Source organism: Urocampus carinirostris, chromosome 19 (assembly GCF_059441175.1).
Source record: "Urocampus carinirostris isolate Australia breed hairy pipefish chromosome 19, RoL_Ucar_1.0, whole genome shotgun sequence".
NCBI lineage: Eukaryota > Metazoa > Chordata > Actinopteri > Syngnathiformes > Syngnathidae > Urocampus > Urocampus carinirostris.
The window spans coordinates 19,894,676-19,906,159 of NC_142367.1; the positions used below are offsets into that span (position 1 = coordinate 19,894,676).

Below are 11,484 nucleotides of genomic sequence, written 5' to 3' on the forward strand. Positions count from 1 at the left end.
GAAAAATTGGAGTCCCAATAAGTCCAGGAGGGCCGAGGCAGCTGTCCTCTTTCAACAACTCCACCTGAAAAATGCGTTTGGCCCAGAGGACCCCATCTGTCTTTTTCCCCTGATTTCTCTCTCGACACGTAATCTCTCGGCTCAAACCAGCAGCCCGCGTCTTCCTGGACAAAAAAAAAGGGATTCTTATAAAAGAAAACACTATCGATGCCTCGATATGTGGACTTTAATGAACCGTGTCGCTGCAGGTATTTCGACTCGGTGGATATTTGCAAGATCCACTCTGACTGGCAGGAGGTGCGTCTTCAGGGGAGCTTCCCCAGCAAGGCTAGCGGCCCGGTAACCGTCATGGCCCTCACAGTGCTGGAGAGGACAGCGCTGGAGTTTGCTCTCTTTCAGGAAGGGAGCAGGTAAATATAGACACATTCAGTGGATTTTAGAAAAAAAGACAAATCGTAGAAGGTGTACCGTGGTACCTCTTTATACAAGAACCTCTATGCACAAGACTCTCTCTACAAAGGTGTTTTTGTTCTGTTCTGAACAAAAATCTTGTTCTCTATTGACCCTTTGGACATACGTGACCATAATGATCACGTGACGGAAGGTGCCGACAGTATATCGTGGTAAACCGCACTCCCCGTGGCTAGTGACTATTCTAATGAGTATTGTGCATCTGTCGAATGAGGTGGCTCACCTTGTCGGAAAGCACAAAGGGCTAGCTACCGACCCATACCTTCTTCCTCCTGATATATTCACAGATCTAACTAAATCGTCTAGTCTGCCTGGCTTAGTTCTAGGGCCGCAACTAACAATTATTATGAATCGGTAAAATTATTTTTTTCGATGATTATCGGATGTCTTAAAGACATTTTTAATTTACTCCTCTTTATTCAAATGTTGAGTTTCGGACAGGTAGAAAAATCGTGCACAAAACTAAAAAAATACATGTATTTGTCAATTAACCTGACAATAAACAAAAATACATACGAATATAGCCTTCAAATATGTAAGGTACTTTTTTCTCTACCACCTTATCCAGAGATCATATTATGTTTTCGTTTTATGTAGCTTTTTTTTTTACCTGCAAAAATATTTTTAAAATTCAAACTCACTTTTCAAATTGCCAACAATAATTTTTTTCGGGTTATATCTACCATTTTCATCTATTTAATCGCATTTTCTTCTTCTTTTTGGGACTTTTGTAAGGCACATGAGAAAGAAAGGCAGAATTATAAAAATTGAAAAGAAGCAAGAAATAATAGAAAAACACAACCGAGGTGTGCGTGACCAAGCCAGGGAGTACGATCGAGAAGCAGCGAGTGCTGATCACAAAGCCGCGGTCGAATTTACGCTTTTCTGCAATAATTTCTCAATGAAGATTTTATTCCTGTTGCAAAAAAAAACAGTAAAAGGGAGAACAAACCAGTGAAGCCGGCGTTTACAAAGGAGATGCTGGCTAAGTGGGACAAAGTCGCTGCGTTAGTTGGAAATATCACATCCAGAAAAACTGTGAACTGGTTGTCCGACGGCTCTCCACAATGACAATTGTCTTACGAATTTCGGTAAGAATTTGAACAGGAGGCAGAGACAAATCCCCTGTTTTAAGACCTGTTGAAAGTGATAGCCTTGCAAGTCCAGCTAAAAGGGCAAAAGAGAGCGATGAATGAAAACTGAAATAGGCAAAAAAAAAAACTGTGTGTTCACGTTCATTTAAAGTTACAGTAACTAATTTGGAGTGTAAAAAAAAAAGTCCTTACGTATCATCCAAAGATGTGGACCGTCACTCTTGACGCACCCCTGCTTCCTATTCCTGCACCCCCACAGAACGCACACACACCTATGTTACAGCAACTCATGATAAACTATTTTCTTAATATCTTATTTATTTTATAAATCTGTTTTTTTTTAGGTTTACTTACTATTTGAATGGGTGTTAGTGATCAGGAAGATGTGTTTTATAGCTTTTTAGGTTTCACTTTGATTATTTTTGTCAAGAACCAGAACAAGATCAGGACCCAAACGCATGACGTTCTCACACAAGCCTTTTATTTTACAGGAAATGGGAAGTCATGCATGTGAGGCAGCAGTCTGGCGTGAAATGATAGGAAGCCAGAGTCCGATTTGATATCGGACAGATGCGGTCGATACTAGACAGGACTGGACAGACAGGATAGATAATGAAACAGAATATCGAAAAAAAATAGGACAAACTAGACGGGGGAAAAAACTGGAGAGAATAATAAACAGGACAAAAATGGACAGGAACGAAACTTCAAACCGATATTAAACAGGAAAAAAATAAACGGGAACAATACCGGACAGGGAATACCAACAGAAAAACAGGACCGAGTCAAACGTCGTTGACGAACTGACAAAGGAAAAATGAGAGCACTGAGCTTAAAAAGACGGAAAGCCAATCTGTCAATGAGCCGCAGCTGGCGCAACACGGGCGGGGCCAATTGGGCGCCATGGCAACCGTGACAATTTTATGATGTAGGGAACGGCCCAATTAATTTTAATTGTATCATTTTGGGAAAATGTCTCCGCTAGACGAGCAATTCGAACTTCAAACACAATGCTGGGACAAATTAAGCTGGTATGTATCCAGTTAACACTGTATTTTTCCCTCATCCAGGCGTTCAGACACTGCCGACAGCCACCTGCTGGACTTGTGCATCATGGTGTTTCGGGCCTCCTTCGGGAGCAGCAACAAGCTGACTCTGGGCCGCCTGCTGGCACACAGTAAGCGAGCGGTGAAGAAGTTTGTGGGCTGCGACGTGATGCTGGAGCCTGGAGAATATGCCGTGGTGTGCTGTGCTTTCAACCACTGGCAGATGAACGTGAGCGGCTCGGGAGGACCCACAACACCCGGTAAGCTTTGCAACCTCAGGATTTGATAGATTGGATGAATGGATACACGGCATGGAGGGATGGCGACTGATCTTAAACTCTCCCATTCCTTTCGCATATGACAAAGTGACCAAGTATTGCTCATAATACATAAAGAAAATCATGTGTACTGGCCTTTGATTTTTTTTTGTCAGTACAGTACAATAAGTCTAAGAAGTCTCAAAATTGAGGCACCATGTGCTACTTTTCTGTACTCGACATTTCCCCGCTGATTTTTTTTATAATGTAAGAAATGGATGTAAAGGAGTTCATTTTGTGGCTTACAATCCGGTGCGACTTGTACAAAACAAAATTGAGTTTTGTCCTTAAATTTGCGCATGCGATTTTTTAATCAAATGCACTCTGAAGTCCGGAATTTACGGTAATTGGTTTTCATTTATTTAGTATCACTTGAGATACGAGCAATTCTAGATACAAACACGTTCCAGGAATGAAAAATATCCTATGCAGAGGTATCGGTGTATTCACTGAATTTCCACTCCGAGTTCAAAAATATGAGAAAAGAATAATAGTAAAATTAGTAAAATTATTTTTTTCTGAATATTTATTTTTAGATTCTTCTTATTTTACTGTTTTCCTTTATTGTTATGACTCCACACTGCAAAAGGTCCGATTAAAAATTGAAGAAAAGAGAAAAAAATAATTTAATTGAATGATATATAATCCCTGTCATTGGTATCTGCTGCTCAATTTAGATTCAATTAATGTAATGATCAGATCAATTTTTGATTATCATTACATGTCTTCAAACCTTTTCAAAAGTTATGATTTGACTTTTCCTGATACTCATTTACAACTTTGTTCATACATGAGGCAACACCTCATTGGGGAAAGAGAAGGGATCCTCAGTTATCACTGTGCTCTTAAGCAAATGAGAAAATTGTTTCAAGTGATTATTGTCTCATTCTCCCTCCAGTCTCCAGTCCAACCAGTGGAGCCCAGCGGCGTCCCATTCAGGATTTTCCTGGCTACATCCTGGCCATCTATAGTTCCAGGCAGGTGATGGTAGAGCAGGTGGAGGCGCCCGCCACCACGCTGGCCGACGCCATTATCCTCCTGACGGAAAACAAAGGCGAAAGACACGAGGTGAATGTCTATGTCTATACACACGCTTTCCTACTTACGACCATTCGACGTACGAAATTTTCCTTTTTTTCCCTTATCCTCACTGTAAAATGTGGAACTGGAGTGCCACGTTCAATTTCTTTGTCACAATATATCCTATGTTGTAACAATGACAATAAAGGTATATTCTATTCTATAAGTACAAACCACTGAATACACGTTCCCTATCTCTACGATCTACTGGTAGATCGCGAACTGCGCAATGATCTAGAAACTGCTGCATCGGACAGAATTTTTGGACGAAAGGCTTGTCAATGCTGTGAATTTAATTTATGAATTGCGCTAATTGCTGATGTTGACTGTGGATTGTCTGTCAGTCCCTTGCAACATCCGTTCCCAAGATTTCCTAATTTTCTTCATGCTGAGGTTTTTGGGTTTTTCCTTGCCCTCATGCAGGTTTCAGATCATGGGATGTCGTAGCGGTGGCGTGCAGATATTTAGGCTATAACGTGACTTTGTTTTTCTTTGAAGGGCCGCGAGGGCATGACGTGTTACTATTTGACGCACGGCTGGGCGGGACTCATCGTGGTGGTGGAAAACCGGCACCCCAAGTACTACCTCCACGTGTCCTGCGACTGCACGGACAGTTTCAACGTGGTGTCCACACGCGGAAGCCTAAAAACCATTGACAGCGTGCCACCTTTACACCGGTATGTATAGAAAAACACACACATTGAAATATTGATTAAATATTGACATAGTTTCCAATGGAGTTATAGTTTTACACTGCAAAAAGTCCAGTTGGAATGTTTAATGCCTCTGATTTGATGATGTATATTTTTTGCTGTTTTCTTATTTGGCTACATTTTTACTTAAGGTTTTTTACTGTTAAAAATTGTACCATCAAAATACTATTTTCTGTTTCAATTTTTTTTTTCTATTTTGTGAAATTTATTTAAACGTTTTCTTGATTTTTAACTGGACATTTTGCCTGTCAAAACGTGATTTTTTTTTTTTAGAGAGATTTTAAAAAAATAGAAAAAAATACTAAATTAAGCAAAATGATTTCAGAGTATATTGAAAATAAAACAACCTTCACCTTTTTCCCCTGTTTTAAAAATGATATTATCATTTGCATTATAACTGGACTGGACTTTGTTGTTTGTTGCTTCATACTTCAACAATCCCTTTTTAAATTCAAGTAAATATTTATCAAAATAAGCAAAATATTTCTTTAGTAGAGTAAGGCCGAAAAAAAACTTCTAATTCAAACTGTTTTCTCCCCATGATTTTTTTCCTGAATTCCTCACCTTTTTAAAATAACCTCCTAAGATTATTTTACAATCATATTTAACTTGGATAAAATCAAATAAATTATCAGCTTATCATAATACTCTGTTTCCCCGTTATCGCAGTTAATGGGGCAATATTTGATTGAGTGCAGTTACTTTTTTCGTGAACAGAACTGCAAAAAACGAGAAACCAGGCCCAGCAAAAAAAATAACAAGCCCAACAAAAATGGCCTCTGCTGGCTTGCTTCCAGCAATATGCAGGGTTCGTACGGGTGCTTGAAATCCTTGAAAATGTTTAAATTTTACTGTTGTGTGTTCAAGGATTATAAAGTGCTGAATTACAAATGTTTGAAATTGTTTCCATATTTGACAACATGTCTGCTTAAACACGACACCCACACTGCTCACTGGTGGCTTCTCTATGCCATTGCATTTCTTCTTCCCACGTGATTAACGGAAACTGGCATTAGTTTGTATGGCATTTTCCTATAAAGCGTCATTACCCCATTACGGGTCACGCCCAAGAGCATGCTACACCTAAACAAGGCACTATTTTAAATCTGTTAGTGCAGGGATTGTGTATCAATTATGGACATTTGTAATAGGCAATGCAAAAAATTAGGTGGCCGTAGGTGGCAAATTGTAATGGAAAGAAATTCCTGCAACTATGTAAGCTACATATTACTTTCATTTTTACCCAAAATCTATATGGAGAGAGATTGGCCTAAAATATACTCACTAGTGCCCTGGATTCCGTGGCGCCCCTACTTGACCCGTAAATATATCCGCAATTTACTCTAAATCTAAAAATCATGTCTTGATAAATGCACACGCAAGATAAAAATCCCATATGTAATTTGTCTATAAATTTGTAGTTCTGCAAAATACATGATTCACGCCAGATTTCTTATTCTAATAGAACTGGAGAAATTGGAAAATTGTATTTGAAAGTCCTTAAAAAGTGCTTGAATTTGGCAAGAAAAAAGTACAAGCTTTGACTATGGGAGGTCGGTGGTTCGCGCCCCGGCCGAGTCATTCCTAAGACTTAAAAAGTGGTAGGCGGCGCCCTCTGTTGGCTGCGGCTGCATCGGCTCGCTACAACGGGTCAGGTGCAATCGACATTTCGTTCTGTGTACATTGTTACACAGAATGACAATACAAGGAAATTATTATTATTATTATTATTATTATTATTATTATTATGGGATAGGGTAATTATAGGGATAACGGTATGCTTTTTGTTTCCTTCTCTGTCTCCCCCTGCAGGCAAGTTCTGGTAGTTCTCTCCCAGTTAGAAGGAAACGCCGGCTTCTCCATCACGCACCGGCTAGCTCACCGCAAAGCCGCTCAAGCCTCCCTAGGCGACTGGACGCCCACCAAGGCCACTCACAGCCCCCAACTCACCCCGGACATCGACGGCCTGCATCGGCCCCGCCCGCTATGACCACCGTCCTGCGGCCGAGGGCCCGACTGAATGTATTTGTCAACACTGAAGCTCTCTTATGGCCCCCCAGGATGCACGGGGGCCGGCTCGCTCAGCTGTTTCAAAGCGGTACAAGCGCTGTATGTGGATTCCCAGTGCTGGAACGACTGAGCAATTCACAAGACTTCTTCCCTCCATTTTCCGCGGTAAAACATACCAGGGAGAGGACTGGGGGACATTTACTGTATCACAAAACAAAGATAATAAGTGAGCCAAAACTACCTTTTTTTTTTTTTTACTCGCAGGTACAGTTTTATACGTTTCATCCTTGTGCTGTATTTTTCGCACTATAAGGCACACCCCCAAAAAAATAGTCATATATAATCCATACATAAGGCGCACCAGACTATAAGGCGCATGCATTTGAGACTACAGTAAGAGCTACATACTTATGGTATATATTAGTGCCATGTTTGATCAGTCGCTTAAAATCGCAAAACATTGTTTGCGTCAGGAATCTGACCCGGATCACGGCGGTGAGCACGCCAACACTTCACCACCAGTGGTACAGATGACATATTAATAAAAGGCATTAGACCCGATCTCATTCCCACTCTATTTGACTCACAGTGCCAGGGACACAGATTTGCATAGTACATTTTGTTCTGGTATCTGATTAATTATTAAACGTCTCTCAACTTTTACACCCGTGCGTCATAAACATTGCGGTTTAATATGTATACCTACGTAAAAGTGTGTAGTATTTTGTAGAAAGACTTTCTGTTTTCTGTTTCTGTCTTTCGCAACGTTATTGAAACTCAGTGGAAGAAGTGTCGAGAATGTTTAACCTATCAGAATGCACTATGCAAATGAGTGTTTCTCGCAGCGTGAGTAAAACTGATAAGGAGATAAGCTCTAATGCCTTTTCGTATGACATCTGTATTACTGGTAGTCAAGTGGTAAAATTTTGGCACCATCACCGTCACAACCCAGGTTCCATTCCCGTTGCCTACAGGGTATTGCAACTTGAGTCAGAGATGATTATTAATTGATCAATCATTGCTCAAATACGATAGTATACCGTGAAATCTCGCGTAGTGACAACACACCTATAAATGCTATATGCATTTCTAAATCCACTGTGTTTATAAACTGCATTTTCAAATTTCTGACCAATTTTCGATTTTAAGGTGTGCTTTATAGTCCGGGAAATACGGTAGATTTGTGGTGCATGTTAAAGGTTCTTAGGAAAGTTCATGCTCTGTGTCTCTAACTCAGGACCAAACGGGTGTGGTTTGCACCAAACCCAGCTTAACTGTTTTGTGACATTTGAGGGAAATTAAGTATTATTTAAAGATTATCCGCAGACGTTTAATGCCTGGTCACTGTACTGAAAGGTTTTAACACCTTAAAGGTTCCTGGGATGGACATGGTTTGTTGCTATCAACCATTCCGTTCCTCTTTTGAAATATTTCAAATACAAGCATCGTAATCTTTAAAACAAAAAAATTATAGATACATATTTTCTGCACTACAAGGCAGTCTTTTGTGATATATTTTTTATAAAAAGAACATTGAATTGAGCTTTCACTGGTTTACCCCTGCCGCATCATTTTTTTTTTTTTTGTGTGTGTGTTTTTTGCTTCTTTTTCCCTTTTTATTTTTTTTGTTTTTGTATGTTTTTGTCTGAAATAAAACTACAGGAAAAGCTGGAGTTGCATAAAGAATAAGAAATACTTTTTAAGTAATTTATTTCAGATATATAAATTAATATTATGACATTTGGTTTCACGGATAGAAATAATTTTAGCGACAAGCAATTAACATATTAACCACAATACGTTTTTCAAAGGCAAAACAGTTACCACAGGCAGTATAATTTAATTGTAGCTATTCATTTCAAATGTTATCCACCATATTTTCCCATATATAAGGCGCACCGGATAATTAGGTACACTTTCTCATTTCTGACCAATTTGGGGTTTTTGGGAAAACACGGTAAATAAATAAAAGTCAAAATAAAATCATACGTACAAATAAAGTTTCACAGAAAGTGAAAAGCTCAAAATATAATACATAAATAAAGTAAAAGTTCATACAAAATTAATACAAATGACCTAAATTCAACATTAAAAAATTGAAAATCTCAATAGATATGATTTCCACCGCATTATATTCCCCGTGTTTTTACGATATTTGTTTACTGCTTATATTTGTAATTTTTCATGTGGTTCCCTACCACATTATTAATTTAAAGATAAGAAGTTTGAGTTTTTTTTCCATGTATGATCAAAAAGTGAATCAAAAGTTCTTTCTCAGAAAGTCGCTACTTTATTACTTATTGAATAAACATTCGGGCAAAAAAAATCAAGTTTAGTTAGCTTTGCGACCTAGCTATTAAGCTCCCTCTGACAGTAATTTCATAAAATTCCAAAAATAAAACAGCAATTAAACTTCTTTGTCAAAAACGAAGGTTATTTTGTTTTATTGTTCAACGACTTGATGGTAACCGTTCTAGCTAGCTAGTAAGCTATGCCTGATGGTAATTTTCTGAATCGAATAAGGAGGCACCAAAACAATCTTGGTATATTTTCTCAATAAATAGTTACCTATTTATTCGTTTGTAATTACTGTTGATGTCAGCATAAAAACAGAATAAAACTACTTCTTTCTCAGGAATTAAGTATGTACCCCATGGCTCTTTATTACTTTGTCAATAACTGATGTTAGCGGCTCTAGCTAGCTAGTTAGCTATCTCTGATGGGAATTTTCTGAAACGAATAAGGAAGCACCAAAACAATTGAAGTATATTTTCTCAATAAATTGTTACCTATTTTTTATGAGTACTTACTTTAAGAGATGATGTCAGCATTAAAAAAACAGGAAAAAAAACGACTTGTTTCTCAGAAATTAGGTATGTACCTTTTGGTTCTTTATTGCTTTGTCAAATGAACTGATATTAGCGGCTCTAGCTAGCTAGTAAGTTATCTTTGATGGTAATTTTCTGAAGCAAATTAGGAAGCACCAAAACAATATAACTACTTTGTTCTCAAAAAATAGTTACTGATTTTATGAAATTATGTTTGTATTAAATCAAACGGAGGTTAGCATCTCAAGCTAGCGTGTAAGCTTAGCCAAAAGTTTTTAAGATATATTCAATCAGTATCACTGTAATAGTTAATCCCTCTCAAAAGGTCATTGCGTACATTTTTGATAACTTTGTGAAATAACATCAGCTCAAAAGCAAACTGATGATAGCATTGCTAGTTAGCTAGTAATTTGCTTCTAAATATCAGCAAAAAATACCAATACAATAAAAGTACTGTTTTTTTTCCTCCTACTTGCTTTTTTTATTCGCTTTTCATTACTTTCTGGAAGAACGTCAGTACAAAAACAGTAATCAGTTTCCAAATATTATCGTAAAGTACCAATACAATAAACATACTTGACATAAGATAAGAACCCAGTTATTTTCTCACCCACAGCGCAAAAACAAACTGATGTTAGCCGTGCTAGTTAGCCACTGAGCTACTCACTCAGCGATTTTTAAAAACAGACTACACCATTACAATAAAAGTATTTCTTTCTGAGAAAAAACTGTAATGTTTTTGTTTATTTTTCCCTGATTTTGTGGCGTAGCATCACAGTGGAAACGAACTTCGACAGCTAGCTAGCTCGTTAGCTGCCTCGGTGAGCTGCTCATTATTTGAAGACAAAATGGAGTGTTGCTAGCAGTCAAGCTAGCCTCTATGTCATGAATTGACGTTCCAATGAATTTCTTCTGTTCAGTTTTGTCATTTTCACATTTTGTAACACATTTCCAACCAAAAATTTTGCAAGTCAAAAGGGATAAACTGCTTCCGTCATTTCAAAAATATACATTTTTTAACATACGCAACAATAAGATGACTCAAAGACAATCAAATAGTTTAGAAATATCAAGTCTGCTAAAGTTTCCTCTCTTTTGTTACCATTAAAATTGAAAGTTTTTTCCTACTTTAATGAATTCAATCTATAATTTGTGCAATAGACACGCTTATGGCAACAGGATCATTTTCTTGCTCCTCATTTGGTTGACTTGCCAACTGCACAACTGGTTTTATAAGATACTCTACATTCAGATGATGGCATTAGAATGTTTTTTTTTTGGTTTATGTCTCTTTGTTTTACCCGAAAGCCACAAAGCTATCGACTGCAAACGACTTACTCAGATTTTTTTTCAGCCAGTTTTTCTCAAAGCCCTGTAAATGTTTGTGATATAAAGCAGCTGTAAATATGAGAAACCCTCAAAAGAAACACATGTAGTACGACGGCCACTCTTATTTGCACTGTGCAATTTTAATTTATTCGGATTAATTTGCATGCTTGTCAATAGCAAAGAATGTGATGGCGTGAAGCCCCAGCAAGTCACTTTGTATTCCTTCTTTTTTTAATTTTTATTTTTATTTTTTTGTCTCTTGCTATTGTCCCTCAGTCCTCCCCTATCTTCATCCATGTTTCAGTAGCGCCCCCTGCTGCTAGTCTGCGAAACCTACAGCCGTCCTTTTGAAAATGTACAGCTGCAAAAGCTAAACTGAATCACTTTTTTTTTTAAAGTAATCTGATCACCAAACGGTAGCCTCATGCTCACTAATGTGATTTTATTCTTTTCAGATGGATAGGGGTGTGAATATGTGTATAAAATGTATGTTTTAATATTTCAATCTCAGGTTCCAGTGGACCAAATAAAAGTTCATTTTTTTAAATTAAGTAAAATGTTTTTCTTATTTGCCTGAGAAGCCACCAGGTGGGAGT

General features: G+C 37.8%; 1 protein-coding gene across 4 annotated transcripts in view; it reads left to right on the forward strand.

The window, feature by feature from the left end:
- capn15 (calpain 15) overlaps nt 1-11,445 on the forward strand; it is a 69,900-nt gene extending 58,455 nt beyond the window's left edge. For all 4 annotated transcript variants that reach the window (XM_088323793.1, XM_088323795.1, XM_088323794.1 and 1 more), the window contains exons 8-12: nt 249-410; nt 2,636-2,871; nt 3,827-3,996; nt 4,507-4,685; nt 6,534-11,445. In XM_088323793.1, the coding sequence (XP_088179919.1) occupies nt 249-410; nt 2,636-2,871; nt 3,827-3,996; nt 4,507-4,685; nt 6,534-6,711 (925 nt within the window). In that variant the 3' untranslated portion in view covers nt 6,712-11,445. The remainder of the gene's footprint in view (nt 1-248; nt 411-2,635; nt 2,872-3,826; nt 3,997-4,506; nt 4,686-6,533) is intronic.
- The last annotated feature ends 39 nt before the right edge of the window (nt 11,446-11,484 follow it).